We start from the raw sequence: 17,280 nt of genomic DNA on the forward strand, positions 1-17,280 counted from the left end.
GAGATTAATGGACCAGAGATGGCAACTTTGGAGACATTTTCATGGAGGTCAAGCGGCCTCCAGGGTATAGCTGAAGCTGCCCAGAGCTATAAAGAACATAGAATGGGGTACAGGGCAGAACTGCAATGAAGACCCATTTCCAGGGTACCAGGTAAGGAGCACGTGGTAGATACAGATGGAAAGTTGTCAGAGCAGTGGCAGGAGATCAAACATATAATGCCAAAGGCAATACATAGGCACTCAGTAAACATGAGTGACTGATAAATAAATGAAGGAACAAATAAAAGGCCCTCTTACCTTTATTTATACTGTTTCCTTCTGCCCAGCATTTCTTTCATCTCAATTATTTACCTAACATCTATTTGTCATCTCTAGAAGCTTTCCCTGATCCTTCAAATCTGGGTGAGGTACTAGTTCTATGTGTTTCCATAACACCTATGCTGTATAATGTGTATTTGCCACAGGGAATGCTCTTCCCCCATCTATTCTTTCTATCTCTCTAGACTGTGAGCAACTCGAAGGCAGGGACTGTTTTGTTTTTTTTCAATTCTGTATCTTCCTTTCCAGTTATATGCTAGTGCTCAACATAGGTTTATTGGATGGATAAATGTTTGGATGGATGGACAGATGTTTGGATGAGTGGGTAGATGGATGACGGATGAATGGATGGATAGATAGATGGGACAGATGGATGAGTACACTGATGGATGGATGGACAGACAGATGCACAGATGGGTATGTGAAGAGACAGACGAACAGGTAGGTAGATAGATGGATGGACAAACCAGTAGGTATATAGTACAACTCAAACATCTCACCTTGGGACCAAGTTCTTCAGATTATTATACAGAGACTGAATATACCAGCTGCCTTCCTCTACATGCCGAAAGGATACATAGCCAGGGACAGTGGCCAGGCCAAGAAGGAAATCTGCATCACTGGGAACACTGGCCAGAAGGGAAGGGGTAGGAGGTGAATGCTCGGAATTTATAGCATCTGCTTCAATGGATACGGAAGGTTGTATCTCTTCACCCTGACAGGCCTGGATAAAAAAGAGTTTGGGTTTATGAGCCAGGCCAGGGCACTGCTGGGCTGTGAAATGAGACATGATCTCCCGAATGGGAACAAGGGCCTCATCTGAGGAGTAGACAGCTCCAAATTTCCCATGGGTCAGAACACAGAACACAAAGCAATCTCCATCAGCATGGCCTGGATGACTCTTATATTCCTTCAGAACCTCATCTAGACGTCCTTTGGTCACATTATTATATATATGTACGCTGAACCCCAGCCACTGAAACACACGCTCCAAGCACTCTGTTAAAAAAAAAAAAAAAGGAAAGAAAGGGGAAATAATAAAATGAGATAGAGTAAAATGAAACAAAATTAAGGGGTGGAACAATGTTAATAGTTATAAAACTTGCACAGCAAGTAGCCTGAAGCTTGGGTTTTTATTTTACTTTCATAACAATAAATTTTATTATTTACCTACCTTCTTATAGTACCCACAGCACTATCACAATGGTCCTGAGAGTCAGCAGAGGCCACAGTTTCATCCTACTTCACAGATGAGGAAGCCAAGGCCCAGGACTCACCCACAGTCACAAACTAGTTTGTGGTGGAGCCACAGCTCAAACCCAGTTTTTTTGTTGCTGATGCACCATACTTTCCCCCAACCCACAGAGCTGTACATGGTCAGGGACTCCTTTTGCTCTTTCAGCAGATTGGTAATACCCCAAGTGCTATGGTCTTCATGTTTGTGTCCCCCTAAAATTCATATGTTGAAATCCTAACCCCCGAGGTGAGGGTATGAGGAAATGGGGCCTTTGGGAGGTGATTAGGTCATGAGGGGAGAGCCCATAAAGAGACCCCAGAAAAAAAAAGAGACTCCAGAAAGCTCTTCTGCCATGTGAGGACACAGCACAAAGACTGCCACCTAGGAAGCGGGCTTTCACCAGGCATCAAAATGTCAGAGCCTTGATCTTGGACTTCCCAGCCTCCAGAACTGTTAGAAATAAATGTGTGTCATTTATAAGCCATCTAGTTTATAGTATTTCATTACAGCAGCCCAGGTAGGCTAAGACACCTGGGATATACAAGAGGCTTAGAACATTTATATTATCCTTACATTTAAATTTTTTTAATGTTTATTTATTTTTGAGACAGAGAGAGAGAGGGATAGAGAGACAGAGCATGAGTGGGGGAGTGGCAGCGAGAGAGGGAGACACAGAATCCAGGAAGGCTCCAGGCTCTGAGCTGTCAGCACAGAGCCAGATACAGGACTCCAACCCACAAACCCTGAGATCATGACCTGAGCTGTAGTCAGATGCTTAACCAACTGAGTCATCCAGGTGCCCCATATCATCCTTACATTTAAATGGAAGATAGGGGCACCTGGGTGGCTCAGTTGGTTAAGCATCCGACTTCAGCTCAGGTCACAGTCTTGCGGTCCGTGAGTTTGAGCCCTGCATCGGGCTCTGGGCTGATGGCTCAGAGCCTGGAGCCTGCTTCCGATTCTGTGTCTCCCTCTCTCTCTGCCCCTCCCCCGTTCATGCTCTGTCTCTATCTGTCTCAAAAATAAATAAACACTAAAAAAAATAAAATAAATGGAAGATAAAAAATTACAGAAAGAAAATATGAAAACTAAAAAAAAAAAATGATTTTAAGATCCCCAACTTGCATCTTATAGACTATTCAGACTTTCTTACCAGCATCTCTATGAGTCCCTGGTCGATCTGAGAGTGAGGTAAAGCTGTGGTTATTAACAACAACACAGTGGCCTCTGTGCTTCCGATCCATTCTGTACACAGCTGCTTCCTTGAAAGAAGAAGAAATAGAATGACTTATTAGGGAATCCTCATTTTAAGGGTTTAATGTTTCTAACCAATCACTTCATTTATCAGTACCAAAGGCTGAGAGTTCTCAAGGCTATGGTCCTGGTCTAGAATTACTCAATTAAGTCCAAGGTGAAATGCCAGGTATTGATTAAAATTCAGACTTCATTTGGTTTGACTGCAGAATGTCAATTAGCAGTGTTAAATAACAGAATATGTAATTTAACTTCAGCAAATCAAGAGCTTATGCAAAAGCATCTTCCTTTCTGTTTTCTTTTTTGTTTCTGTGTTTTTTTAGAGAGAGAGAGCTAGCACAAGCCAGGTAGAGGGGCAGAGGGAGGGAGGAAGAGAGAGAAAGACAGAGAATCTCATAAGCCAGGTAGAGGGGCAGAAGGAGGGAGGGAGAGAGAGAGAAGGAAAGAGAGAGAATCTCAAGTGGGCTTCACGCTCAGCACAGAACCCAACGCAGGGCTCGATGTCACGACCCTGGGATCATGACCTGAGCCAAAATCAAGAGTCAGACTCTCAATTGACTGAGCCACCCAGGCACCCCACATCTTCCCTTTTGGATTAGCAAAGTGAAGGAAGCATAAGTAAGGATCTAACAAGACAATAAAGATATCAAATGTTTATTTCTTTTTCAGATGGTAAGATTCTGGAGTGATCTGACTCCCCTGAAAACAGAAAAGTCTCTTTTGTAGAGATCACAGTGAGAATTTTAAAATACGTGCCATTATTTCTGAAGGTTATTGTAAACAGCATGTAATTACAAGTGAGCTGAGTTGGCTCCAGTGGGACCTGTGTGTGGCTGAAGTGATCTCCTAAAAACATGGCATATCTTTGATCCAAGCAGAAAAGAAGTGGCTTCAGTCAATAGAAAAGAAACTCCCCTACCTGGAAATAATTCAAAGGCTGTGTGTGGCTGTAATGGCAACAGCATTGCCTCCATAGGCAAAGGTGAACTCACTTCTGATTGTTTCAGAAAAAGGTGGGATAATCACAGAGACAGAAACAAGAACAATGACAGAAACAAACATCTCTGAGCCCTCAAAGTCATTAAGGGATGGACCCTAGCTGGAGAAGACCTTTGTGCTGGTTTCAGAAGTTAAAGTCTCAACAGATGCTCCCAAGATCTCTATGGAGACCAGGGTTTCTCTGTCGCCTTGAAAGAGAAGTTCTCAGATTCTTCAAATATCTTTCCCCAAACATTTAGATTTCCTTACAGAGGATGGGTTAAGAGTCAAGATCACGTGAATCAGCTAAAGTATTTCTGGCAGAAAGCTTGGCTGGGTTGAGACAGTATCTATCTGTTACTGGATATAGACAGGCTGGACGGACACCAGGAAGAGGAGGGGGAAAAACAGAAAGCCCAGAGAACCCAGTCTGGGTAGGGCAAAAATCAGACCACAGCCCAGAATTCATTTAGCCATGTCTTTGGCATCGGCTAAAGATCGCATTCCTCTGAAGTGTTCCTGCAAATTTCTTGGTTCCTCTAAATATGAATCCACCACAGATGAAGCCAGTGATGCGTTGTCACGTAGCAATACAGGAAAATGAAACTTGAAACTTTTCTTCTCCCACATCCAGCAAGTTTTCAGTAGAATCCAGCAAGCTCTGCCCTTGTCTCTAAGGCTTGAGTTAGTTATTAACTATAGTTAAGGGTCACTCCTGGGTGCACAGCTCAGGCTGAGTGAATCCAGCATCCCCAGACCATAGAACACAGCCAAAAGGGGCCAAATTTCAGCTGTACACAGCACCTATAAATTCCTCCTCACCTTGGGAGAAGGTAATACTGCAAGAAAGCCATGTTCAAACTTCCAAACCACAGAATTGCAAAACTGAAAGAAACTCCCTTATTTTTCAAAGAAATGAAGCAATCGCCTGAGCGCCTGAAGCCACACTGTGTTAGAGCCAGGTCTTCAGAGGGTGAGCTCTGGAGTCAGACTCCTGGCTTCAGATCCCAGCTTCACTAGTGGGTCCATTTAGGAAGTACTATATCCATTCATTGAGTCTCCACTTCCTTGTCATTAAGTGAGAATAACAGCAGTACCTACCTCTGGATTGGAGGATTCAATGAGATAAGCCCTAGAAAGCTCTTAGGACAGTGCCTGCCTGGCACATAACAAGTGCTCAGTAATGGTAACTCTAATCAACATTGTATCACGCACTTTCCTGCTTAGGCAGAAAGCAGAGATTCCTGGGAATGTGAAGTGTTTGGACTCTGAAGTTTAAATTTCCAGAAAAAAAAAAAAAAAAAAAAAGGAATCGCTTCTGATAAACTTTACATATCACAGGGAGACTACACCAAAAGCGTGTTCATAAGCCGTTTAGCTCTGTAGCAGATTCTGTAATATTTTCCTAAGGTTATGATTTTGGGGCAAAGATCCAAGGCACTAAATACAACATTGCCAAGTCCCTCCCTCTGTCATCTCTCACTCTGAAAAATACAAGCAGTATCTGGAGCCACACTACACCAGATGTTCCCAGAGTCAACATTCTGCTCTGTCATGCTGGCCTGTGGGTTTCAGCCCTACCAAGTGTTCCTTCCTTCCTTACAGAGGGTGATCTAATTCTGAAGGGTAGAGGGAGAGCAGATGCCAGCATTCCCCAGATGCTGTGGTGCAAGGGTTTCAGAGTACAAACCACCCATTTCTCTCCATTCTCCCACAGAAAAGCCTGGTAGAATCCATGCCTGAAATGAGATAAGAAATGAATTCTCCACTAATTTGTTACCTTTCTCCCTCAAAACATCTCAAATTGCTTGGTAACTGTCATATGTTTCTATTCCTGCCATACTGATCCAAGTTATATAAAGTGTATTAGAAACATCTACCATAATTCCTCATGGGCTGATCTTGCCCAGAAACCCTCTGTTGAGGAAACAGGAAATGAATGAAATGCAGGAAATCCACACAGTTAGGATGAGGGTCAAAAAGCTGGACTTGATGCAAAGAACAGACACTTAATCCCCAGCAAGTTCAGCAGCAAGTGACAAAAAAGAGAATCATCTCTCTCTCCTTTCAGAGGAGGAGGCTCACAAAGACACAGTGGCAAAAATACAATATGACATATGCACAAAGATATTTATTCATTGCAGCATTATTTGAAATAACGAAAGACTAGAAATAACTCTAATGTCCACCACTAGGAAGTGGGCGAAAGAGCTGTGGAGCAGGATGCAGAAGATAATTTCTGTACAGGAGATCCTGTTACATGAAGGAAGTCAAGCGAAAAACAGTATTTTAATGGGGCACCTCATTTATAATAAAGGGGACAGATGGCTGGGTTTTTTTCAAAAGTAACAACAGGATAAATAGAAAATAAACTAATAAAAAAAGGTAATCTACGGAGGAAAGGGAAGAGGGGCAAGAATGCAACGGAGCCTCCTCTGAGTATACTCTCTTGACAGTTTTTACTTTGGGCCTACAGAAACATTTTATATTATTAAATGTAAGACTGAAACATAGCCTAGGGTCCTCACCTTTTGTGCATGCTCTACCACATTCACTCCACTCCCAAACCCCTTGCCCTCAGCCTGCAGCAGAAAGTCTCAAAGGGGTTCTGGGGAGGGGTTAACACTGCCACTTGGCCACATGGGGCGCAGCACCAGACCTGTTTGAGGTGACCGGCAAGTCATCCCCAAGTTCCTGGAGGTGCCTCCCTGCTGGAGCCCACCAAGCTTCCGGCTGCAAGAGAGGGACTTATCTTCAAGCCAGACCAAAGCCGCACAGCCTCACTCCCAGGCTGCACAATACCAGAATTTCCCAACTTTGATGAACAAATGAAAAAAAGAACTTTAGTTTCACTCTCTAAAACACTTCCGGCCTTTCTTTTTGCAAGCCGTATTTTCCTTCCTGCAAAATGCTAATTTCTCTCAGCGACATCCAAGGACCAAGCAGGCTGTTTTCTGGGTTTATCCAGCTGGTTTTGAAAGCAGTTGAGTGAATTTTCTGGAATTATGGGCAACACAGATACAGCAGCAGGCTCTGCCCAGCATCCCCAGGACCCAGGTTTCCTTAATTTGTCTCCTTCCTTGTGCTGATAAAATCAGCCAGAACAGGGACTAGAAATAAGCTTTAAGGTCAGCCTGGCTCTTTCTCTGAAAATGCTGCATCTTCTGTTGACACCCTCCCAAATCTCTGTGTCAGAGAGGAATGAATGAAGGAAGGAAGGAAGGAATGAATGAACGAATAGATAACTGACCCACTGCCTGGACATGCTCAGTCTTCTTTCCACTGTTTTCAAATAATAAGGGTCCAATAAGTCCTTAAAAAGAAGCTGATATTACATCTCTTCAACAGAAGAGCATGAAGAGAAAATGCAGAATAACAGAAAGCATTAAGATAACAGAAAAGCATTAAGAAATCATATTCCACATTCAAATATATTGATTTGGTTTTTAATGTAAATCAATTTAAATAATTAGGGGTGTTACTTGAAATACAGTTTCTTCTCATTAAATGCAATGGTTGGTAGTGCTCTTTTATGTAAGAAAACCTCTAAGGTGCTAATGAAACATGATATGATTTACCAACTTTCATTTTATCCAGGGCCAGGAATGCCTAGATAACTTTTTTTTAACATCCCAAATACTCAAACTTTATTTTTTTATTTTTTCTTCCAAGATTTTATTTAAATTCAAGTTTGTTAGCATATAGTGTAGTATTAGTTTCAGGAGTAGAATTTAGTGATTCATCACTACATCTAACCCCCAGTGCTCATTACAACAAGTGCTCTCCTTAATCCCCATCACCCATTTAGCCCATCCCCCTACCCACCCCCTCCAGTAGTCCTCAGTTTGTTCTCTGTATTTAAGAGTCTCTTATGGTTTGCCTCCCTCTCTGTTTTTATCTTATTTTTCCTTCCCCTCCCCTATGTTCATCTGTTTTTTTATTTCTTAAACTCCAAACATAAGTGAAATCATAGAGTATTTTTCCTTCTCTGACTTATTTCCCTTAGCATAATATACTATAGCTCCATCCACATCATTGCAAATGGCAAGATTTCATTCTTTTTGGTATGTGTGTATCACATCTTCTTTAGAAATTCATCAGTTGATGAACATATGGGTTCTTGCCATAGTTTGGCTATTGCTGATAGTGGTGCTATAAATATTGGGGTGCAGGTACCCCTTTGAATCAGTATTTTTGTGTTCTCCAGATAAATACCTAGTAGTGCAATTGCTGGGTTGTAAGATAATTCTATTTTTAACTTTGAGGAACCTCCATACTGTTTTCCAGAATTGCTGCACCCGTTCGCATTCCCACCAACAGTGTAAGAGGGTTCCCCTTTCTTTGCATCTTTGCCAACAACTATTGTTTCCTGAGTTGTTCATTTTAGCCATTCTGATAAGTGTGAAGTGGTATCTCATCATGGTTTTGATTTGTATTTCCCTGATGATCAGTGATGTTAGCATCTTTTCTTGTGTCTGTTAGCCATTTGCTTGTCTTCTTTGGAGAAATGTCTGTTAACGTCTTCTGTTCATTTCTTAACTGGATTATTTATTTTTGGGGTACTGAGTTTTATAAGTTCTTCATAGAACTTATCCAATATGTCTTTTGCAAATATCTTCTCCCATTCCATAGGTTGCCTTTCAGTTCTGTTGATTGTTTCCTTCACTGTACAGAAGCATTTTATCTTGACGAAGCCAAAGAGTTCACTTTTGCTTCTGTTTTCCTTGCCTCTGGAGACATGTCTAGTAAGAAGCTGCTACAGCCAAGGCCAGAGAGGTTGCTGCCTGTGTTCTCCTCTAGGATTCTGATGGTTTCTTGCATAAGTAACTTTTAAGACACCTTCTGACCCTGAAAGTCTAGGAGAAGGCATGTAATATGAGGTGCTCCCTCCCAAAGCCTCCTATATTCTCAGCACCACGACAACTCCTCCCATCTTCATCTGGCCATAGCCAGAATCCTCGGAGGTCAGCAAAATAGCAGCACTCTACATGCCAAGGCTGAGCTACTCCCCTTAGAAACTACTGAATTTCTAAGAGGCAAAGAGCAAAGTCGTGTGTGTGTGTGTGTGTGTGTGTGTGTGTGTATTTTCTACATGCACAGAAGTATCTGAGCACACACAAAATTAGTTGAAAAAGTAGGTGCAGAGAAGGATTAAGTTTAGCGGGCAAAAAAACTTTTAGAGAAGAAAAGAGGGCTCTCGCATATAGCAGAATGCTGAGTGCTGACTTATAAAGGTAGAGAAAATACTGGAGTTTGAAAATCATTGCTTTTCAACCAACATAATAAAAATTGAATCACACTAGGATCATTAATGGATACTAAATCTAGGGGAAATTCTTGATGCAGAGTGGGATATTTGTAAAGTCTCAAAATGTCTCTCTACCACTTGCTTACTAGTTGCAGGGGAGAAATAGTAACTATACAAAATTAACTGTATAGTGAAGAAATCAGACAACACCTTGACCAAACAATCAAAATTACCATCACAAATAGGGAGCAGACGGACACCACTGCTTCCAGGTGTGATGCCCTGAGAAGAGTACATCATTTAGGTAATATTCCTGCCAGAATATTTAAGCTTGAAACAAATCACAGGCAATACAACGCACACCAAAAATGAGGACAATTCTATTTTTTTAATAAAAGGTGGTAGTGAGGGTGACAATATTCTTCAAAAATGTCAATGTCATAAAGAAAAGTTGTTCAAGATTAAGGGAGACTACAGACACATGACACCTAAATACAATAATGATCCCAGATAAATTATGTGTTGGAGGGGGAAAAAACTATAAAGGATATTATTTGATCAACAGAAAAAACTGAAATGTGGAACTTCAATTTGGTGAAAGTATTGTATTAAGTAAACTTTACTGGCATCAATAACTGTACTATAGTTTTAAAAGAATATCCTTATTCTTAGGAAATACATAGTAAATATTCAGGGGTAAAGAGTCATGATGTGTGCAAGCTACTCTCAAAAAGTTTGGAAAAAAATTATGTGTGTTTAAATAGATAGATGATATATAGGTAAATAGATAGGTAGGTAGATAAAGACAGAGAAAGAAAGCAAAGGCTAACACAAATGGTGTAAAAGTCACAACAGGTAAGTGAATCTGGTAAAATAGTACACAGTGTTCTTAGTATTACTCGCATTCTGTCAACTTTTCCATAAGATTGAAATTATTTCCAAATTTAAAAATAAAAAATTGTAACTGTAAAAATATGAAACCATGAAAGTAGTAAAGAAGCTATGAATGAATTTTTAAGAATAAAAAATAAAACTTCCACAAACAATCCAATTAAAAAATGGGCAAAAGGACTTGAATAGACATTTCTCCAAGAAGGATAACACAAATCGCTAACAAGCACATGTAAAGATGCTCAACATCAGTAATCATTAGGGAAATGAAAATCAAAACTACAATGAGATACCACCTCATACCCATTAGGATGACTACTATCAAAAAACGAGAAAATAAAAAGTGTTAGCAAGGTTGTGGAAAAATTGGAACCCTTATGCTTTATTGGTGGAAATGAAAAATGATACAGCTGTCATGGAAAACAGTAGGAAGGTTCCTCAATAAATGAAATACAGAATTACCATATGATCCAGCATTTCCCCTTCTGGGTAAATACCCAGAACTGAAAGCATGATCTTCTGGGTAAATACAGGAACTGAAACCATGATTTCAAAGAGATATTTGTATACCCATGTTCATAGCAGTATTAATTCACAATAGCCAAAAGGTGGACGCAATCCATATGTCCATCAAACATATGTGCATTCATTTATGAATGGATAAACAAAATATGGTACATACACACAATGAAATATTATTCAGCTTTCAAAAGGAAGAAAATTCTGACATGGTTGAACCTTGAGGACATTATATAAAGTGAAATAAGCCAGTCACAAAAAACAAATACTATATGAATCCACTTATATGAGGTACCTAGAGTAGTCAAATTCACAAAGATAGAAAGTAGAATGGTGTTTGCCAGGGGCTGGTGGGAGGGAGGAATGGGGAGTTACTGTTTAATAGATATTGAGTTTGAGTTTTGCAAGATAAAAAGAGTTCTGGAGATTGGTTATACAACAATATAAATGTACTTAACAGAACTGAACTGTACACTTAAAAATGATGAAGATAGTAAATTTTATGTTGTCTTTTATCACAATTAAAAAAAGTTCCAAGGCCAAGATAACTGCATTGATACTGATAGATGTTAGCAAAATAAAACTGCCCAAGTCAGCTGGTAAGAAACATTAATTCCAGGGAAGAATGTCATATGTGTCTTCCAAGGATCATGATCATGTTATAAGAAACACACTGCTCCTAGGTTTCAGCACGAAGAAGAAGAAGAAGAAGAAGAAGAAGAAGAAGAAGAAGAAAAAGAAGAAGAAGGAGGAGGAGGAGGAGGAGGAGGGGAGGGAGGAAGGGGAGGAGGAGAAAGAGGAGGAGGAGGAGAAAAAAAGGAAAAAAAAAGAAAATGAAACAGATTGCAAATTTCCCAATGTTTTCCCTCTATCCACCCTTCTATTGCTGGGCACTAAAGGAACCCAGTTCTTGTTCTCTGGAAAGGACAGGCTACATAATTTGTAGGGCTCCATGCAAGATAAAATGTGAGGCCCTTTGTTCATACATAAAGAACTGTTTAAATTTTTTTTTTATTTTATGGAAAGAGAGAGCAGACGTGAGGGGCAAAGAGAGAAGGAGAGAGAGAGAGAGAGAGAGAGAGAGAGAGAGAGAGAGAGAGAATCCCAAGCAGGCTCCACGCTCAGGAAGGAGCCCGATATGGGGCTTCTATCTCAAGACTCTGGGATCATGACCTGAGCTGGAATCAAGAGTCAGATGCTCAAATGACTGAGCCACCCAGGAGCTCTCATTATTAAGAATTTTAAAACAGTGACAGCTGAGCATTAGAAAAGCATGGGCAATGTGGGACTGCACAGGCTGTACATTCAGGAAGCTGGCCTTGATCAAATTGCACAGATAAAACAATCCATTTCAAAGCAATCCAGTGGTGTACTGGAGTCAACTCAAACCAGCTAGTGAGAGCCATTTGTCAGATTTTCAGAAATTCTGCAATAACCTGAAATCAGCCATAATGGGAACACTTACCCCAAACACTACAAATCAGGGTCTCTCTCCTCTCTCTCTTTTTTGTTCTTTCTTTTTGGAATAGGGAATTGAGGGTGGAGAGTAGAGCTGGTCATTAAACATTTGCCAACACATCATTGAACCTACCTGTAAGGCTCCAAAGAATTGGTTAACATCTGAACGAGAAAATAGTTCTTCCTCTCCTTTATGCAATGACTCAGTTTCCTGGTCAACAGGAGGTGTCACTACCTGGGAGGCTGGAAATAGAATCACAGACAGTAAAACAAAAATCATCTTCTGACTAGTAGTAATCCAAGGTAACCAATCATCACAAGATATTATTTTATAGGGACCTGTAGATTTGTAGTGCCATTTACTTAAAGAGGCCTACATATATACCTAGGAAAAAAAATGTGAATTTATAAATTGTTTTTCTTTATCATTGTATTTTCATTCCTTGTATTATTATATTTCATTTCTTATTATGTTTGTGTTTTTATTCTTTTTATAATGTTACTAGTTCCTTAAAATTACCATATACTGTACTAAATACTATTTCAGAATGTATGGTACTTAATGTGTCAGATAATGGCCAAGAGATAACAAAGGCATTACCTCAAAAAATAAAAGCAGAACTAAGACCATAGTAAAAAAGATAAAGAAGAAAAAAAGGAAGGGAGGAAAAGAAAAAAATCAAGAAAAAACACTCAAAAGTGGTAATTAAATAAATATGGGTTTTTTTTAATAATAAACATGTTATGTATATAAAGTTATTTCTATGGAACCATTACTAAGAATGAGCTATGTCTGTATTATGTTCATAGGAAAATATCAGCTATATTAGGTGGGAATAAAGAAAGTTATATATGATTAGCATGATTTTATTTAAATATATATGTATTTATCTATCTACACACACACACACACACACACACTCACAAACTGTCTCCATATAGAAGAAAGGCTACAAAAATATACTCCAGTGATTAGGTCTGGGGACTGGCCAGCAGTAGATAAACTCTATTGTCATTATTTGAATTTTTATTTAATTTTATTATAATTATGATACATTACTTTTAATAAGAAATTTAAAATACTAAAGCAAACACCAAGACTCAAGAAAACTTAGAAAAGTATCCAGGCAGTCCTTAAATAGAGCTTGTGTTCTAATCAGATACAATGGACTTTGACGTGGGCGTCTGGGTAGCTCAGTCAGTTCAATGTCCGATTTTGGCCAGGTCATGATCTCGTGTTCATGAATTCAAGCCCTGCATTGGGCTCTGTGCTGACAGCTCAGAGCATGAAGCCTGCTTCAGATTCTGTTTCTCCCTCTCTCTCTCTCTGCCCCTCCCCCACTCACGCTCTCTCTCTCTCTCTCAAAAAATGAATAAACATTTTTAAAAAGTGGACTTTGCCTTTGGATCACATTCATTTACAGAAAAGTCTAAAATCTGCATACCTACTATTTTTTCAGTCCTTTAGTCCTTAATCCTAAATGGCAGAATTAAGCCCAAACTCTTAGGGCTACAGAAAGTCAACACTGAAATATTAATTGATATTTACGATATAATAATAAATATGTATTTGGTCTCTGCCCTCCTTTTCCTGGCACGCAGCTCCTAAAACCCTTGGAATCTCTGAAGTGCTAAGCATCTTTTGCTATAAGATGCTAATAAGATGACTGGTGATTGGGGGCTCCTGGACAGCCTCTAGAGGGGGGGCTACTTGCCAGTGGTCAAAGGGTTAGAACTTTCAACCCCACACTCAGACCTCTGAGAAAGGGAGAAGGCCTAGAGGTTGAATAAATCATAACGGCCAATGATTCAATCAACCATGCCTACATATGAAGCCTCCATAAAAATCTCTAACTGAAGGAGCTTGGAGAGCTTCCAGGTTGGCAAATACGTGGAGATGCTGAGAGAGTGAGTTGCCTGGAGAGGGCCTGGAAGCTTTATCTCCCTTCCCCCATACCTTGCCCTATCCGTTTCCTCCTACACTTGGCTGTTCCTGAGTCAAATATTTTTATAATATATAAGTAATCTAGTAAACTGTTTTCCCGAGTTCTGTGAGCTTTTCTAGCCAATTACTGAACCTGAGGAGGGGCTCATGGGAACCATCAGTTTGTAGCCAAGTTGGATACAAGCCGTGAGTATTCTGGGGACTCGCTAACTTGTGACTGGCATCAGAAATAGGGGGCAGTCTTAGGGCACTGAGCCTTTAGCCTAATTTAGTTAAGGTGTGTACTAACTCTGGTTAGTGTCAGAATTGAATTAAATCATAGGACACCAAGTCTACAGAGAATTAGAGAATTGGTTGGTATAAAAAAATCCTACCCATCTAGGTCAGAAGTGTTCCAGAAGTGTTGGTGTGATAATAGTAGAGGAAAACTTTTTTTTTTATTTTGACACCCAAAAGAGATCACACAGCAGATAGGTTGTAGAAAAGAAAAGTCAAAATTAGAATTCTTCTTCTGATATAAAGCTCAGGGTTCAAGATTCACTGAGGCATTTACTACATAAACACTAGAGTGCCTTCTCCAGAGTTCAAATATCCAAAATAATTTGACCACCTACCCTGCTCATTTTGTGTGGGGTACTAGCTACAGGAAAATGGCAATGTAATTTAAAAAAAATCTCTGCATTCAGAATTCAGTAATGATTCCAAATGTATTTTTGATATCAACTCTCTGCTTTTTATTTCTCACTTGATAACTTTGGTTAGAAGAATCATTTTTATTTTTCATAACTTTTACTTAAATTATACATTTATTCATTGCCTTATTATTGTTTGAGATTTTATCAATTTAACAACAGTATATTTTGTCCCTCAACTCATTGTGTATTTACAGAATTCTTAGAAGTTTCCTTTTAGCTAGTTTCGTTTTCAACCAAAGACATTTGCACACCAGATTAACTCACTGAACTAAAATATGGGTGTGGCATTAAAGCTACTCATGCATTTTTATTTCAGCTCTTGTTTAACACTGGAGAAACAGACCTGGAAAAACACAAATATTTACCAACCAGCTTTGACTTCCACGCTGTGCTATTACCTCCATATAATACGACAGCAATACAACCTTTACAAGACAGGATTAAAGAAAAAAACAAGGAAATAAAATTCTTCTCTGTTAGTAATTTCTGAGAATATGAACGTTTTCATGACTTTCTGACAAACATATTCATAGCAACATGTTTTACGCTATGCCAGACATGCATTTTACAGGAATTACTTCATTCAGTTCTCAAAACACTCATGAGGTAGATAGTATTATCCCCAGTTTACAGATGGGGAAAGTGAAACACAGAAAGGCTAATAAAAGAACCACTGAATCATTAATAAGTGGAGTCCTGGCAATCTGACTCCATAGACCTCATTCTTCATCCTTATGCTATTCTGCCTCCTTCTTTTTTGTTATTTCATTCAAAATTATTTTCTCTACTCTCGCTCCACGGATGAATGAGAAAAAGACATTTACCTAAACCTTTTCTTCATTAGAATATAAGATCCAAGACAGCAGAAGCTTTGCTGTATACACTACTGTGTCTCCAACTTCTAAAACTCTGCCTAGTACAGAGTTCGCATTCAATAAATATGTCTTAAATGAGCAGATGGGGAGAGAGTTCTGGCTTTTCTAAGACAATATCATCAGAGTGATGAGTAAACATCATTAATGACCAGTTAGTTTAAGAATTCCCATGGTCTTGTGCAAAGAAGCAAGTGTAAGTAAGCTAGTTACCTTTCTCTCTCTTATATTTTTCTATCTTTCTCATAAGGTTAGGTACAACTTTTCTGCAGAGATCCTCCAGTAACATCAGATTATCTTCATCTATTAGAGCTTGTTTCTCCAGATATGCCAGGAAACTTAGAGAGGTCTGCAAGAGAATCAATGGAGTCACATTTACTTGCCCTCTGAGGATCCATTCATTCTTTAAACATTACCTGCATGGCCTCTAGTCACTAGATTTTGCAATGATGAATAAGGCAGAGTGTTTGCCCCTGAGGGGTTCAATCGTATGGGGGAAGGTGGATTACCAAGTAAAATATACAACATATATTAATACCAAATACCAACTATATGTAACTCACTACATACCAGGCAGTGCTTGCTGTACATTAACCTCAAAAACAAGCCAATGAGGCTAGATCCTATTATAATCCACATTTTAAAGATGAAATAACTGAGGTTCAATCACTTGTCCAAGGTCACAGAGCCAATAAGTGGCAGAGCTGGTATCTGTACCTGGCAGTCTGATGTCAAAGTCTCTCTTATTAACTAACCATTGAACTAGACTGCCTGTCACTTACAGCTGTAAATGATATAATTAGATTAGGGCAGCAGCAAAACAGAAGCACCAAAGAAACAAGAGGCAAATATTTGGTATTTGAAAAGAAAAAAAAATTTCTTAAATACTGCTGGGAAAAAAACACAAATCAGCTAGTATTATTTTAATATTGAAATACATGTGGGGTGGAAGGTATCATATTCTTTTCAGTAAATAAGGCTTCTCAATGTATTAAGCTGGTTATGAAAAAATATACAGGGACAAAATTACATTAGAGCCCACAGAAAAGAATAGCTGCTTAGAAAGGAACCTCTGGACACTATCCCACTGCATACATTAAGCATCAGCAGAGTGGGAACTGGGAGAAGTCTCCAGATATATGGAACAGTTGAACGGTTAAAAAGGAACAGTGTGTTCAGGAACACTGAGAAGGAAGCTTGAGTGCAAACACTGAGCGAGAGCTAGATCATGGCTAGAACTGCGGGCTGGTATCAGACCACGCAGGAACATACAGTATATGAGGAGTTTGGGCCAAGTGTCCCACGCGTCAAGGAGTGGCAGAAGTAGTTTTTAAGGAGGACAGTAACATGAATACATTTATTTTTAGCAGAAGTTTTGAAATAGGTTGGAGAAGGAAGTGGATTAGAGAGAAAATATTGGCAAGAGGTACTGGACCTGAGAAACATTTCTGAAATAGAATTTGGTGAGTTGTGCAGATCAATTGGGAATGGGTGAAAAAGATGACTTAAAATGGTGGTATCACTCATTTATTCATCATTCGTCTATTCCACATAGCAGGCTTCACAAAAGCTGCACATGGGAGAGAACTCTTTTTTTTCATTTATTTTTTTTTATGTTTATTTTTGAGAGAGAGAGATAGAGCATGAGCAGGGAAGGGGCAGAGAGAAGGGGAGACACAGAATCTGAAGCAGGCTCCAGGCACTGAGCTCTCAGCTCAGAGCCCAATGCGGGGCTCAAACTCACAAACTGTGAGATCAGGACCTGACCCAAAGTCAGATGCTTAAATGACTGAGCCACCCAGGCACCACTGGGAGGGGATTCTTGAAGGATGACTATGTCTTCACTGCCAGCGTGGAAAAGGACA

At 39.6% G+C, this 17,280-nt stretch overlaps 1 protein-coding gene across 4 annotated transcripts in view; it reads right to left on the reverse strand.

The window, feature by feature from the left end:
• The window catches only part of CASP10 (caspase 10), a 47,823-nt gene that overhangs the window by 4,043 nt on the left and 26,500 nt on the right, over positions 1–17,280 (reverse strand). For 3 of the 4 annotated variants that reach the window (XM_049615883.1, XM_049615882.1, XM_049615880.1), the window contains 4 exons: positions 15,629–15,764; positions 12,037–12,146; positions 2,709–2,817; positions 819–1,317 (listed from right to left, as the gene is read on the reverse strand). In XM_049615883.1, the coding sequence (XP_049471840.1) occupies positions 819–1,317; positions 2,709–2,817; positions 12,037–12,146; positions 15,629–15,764 (854 nt within the window). Of the gene's footprint in view, positions 1–818; positions 1,318–2,708; positions 2,818–3,919; positions 3,997–10,388; positions 10,409–12,010; positions 12,147–15,628; positions 15,765–17,280 lie in introns of all 4 variants that reach the window. The other variant, XM_049615884.1, reaches the window with a different exon arrangement.

Source organism: Panthera uncia, assembly GCF_023721935.1.
Source record: "Panthera uncia isolate 11264 chromosome C1 unlocalized genomic scaffold, Puncia_PCG_1.0 HiC_scaffold_3, whole genome shotgun sequence".
Taxonomy (NCBI): Eukaryota; Metazoa; Chordata; class Mammalia; order Carnivora; family Felidae; genus Panthera; species Panthera uncia.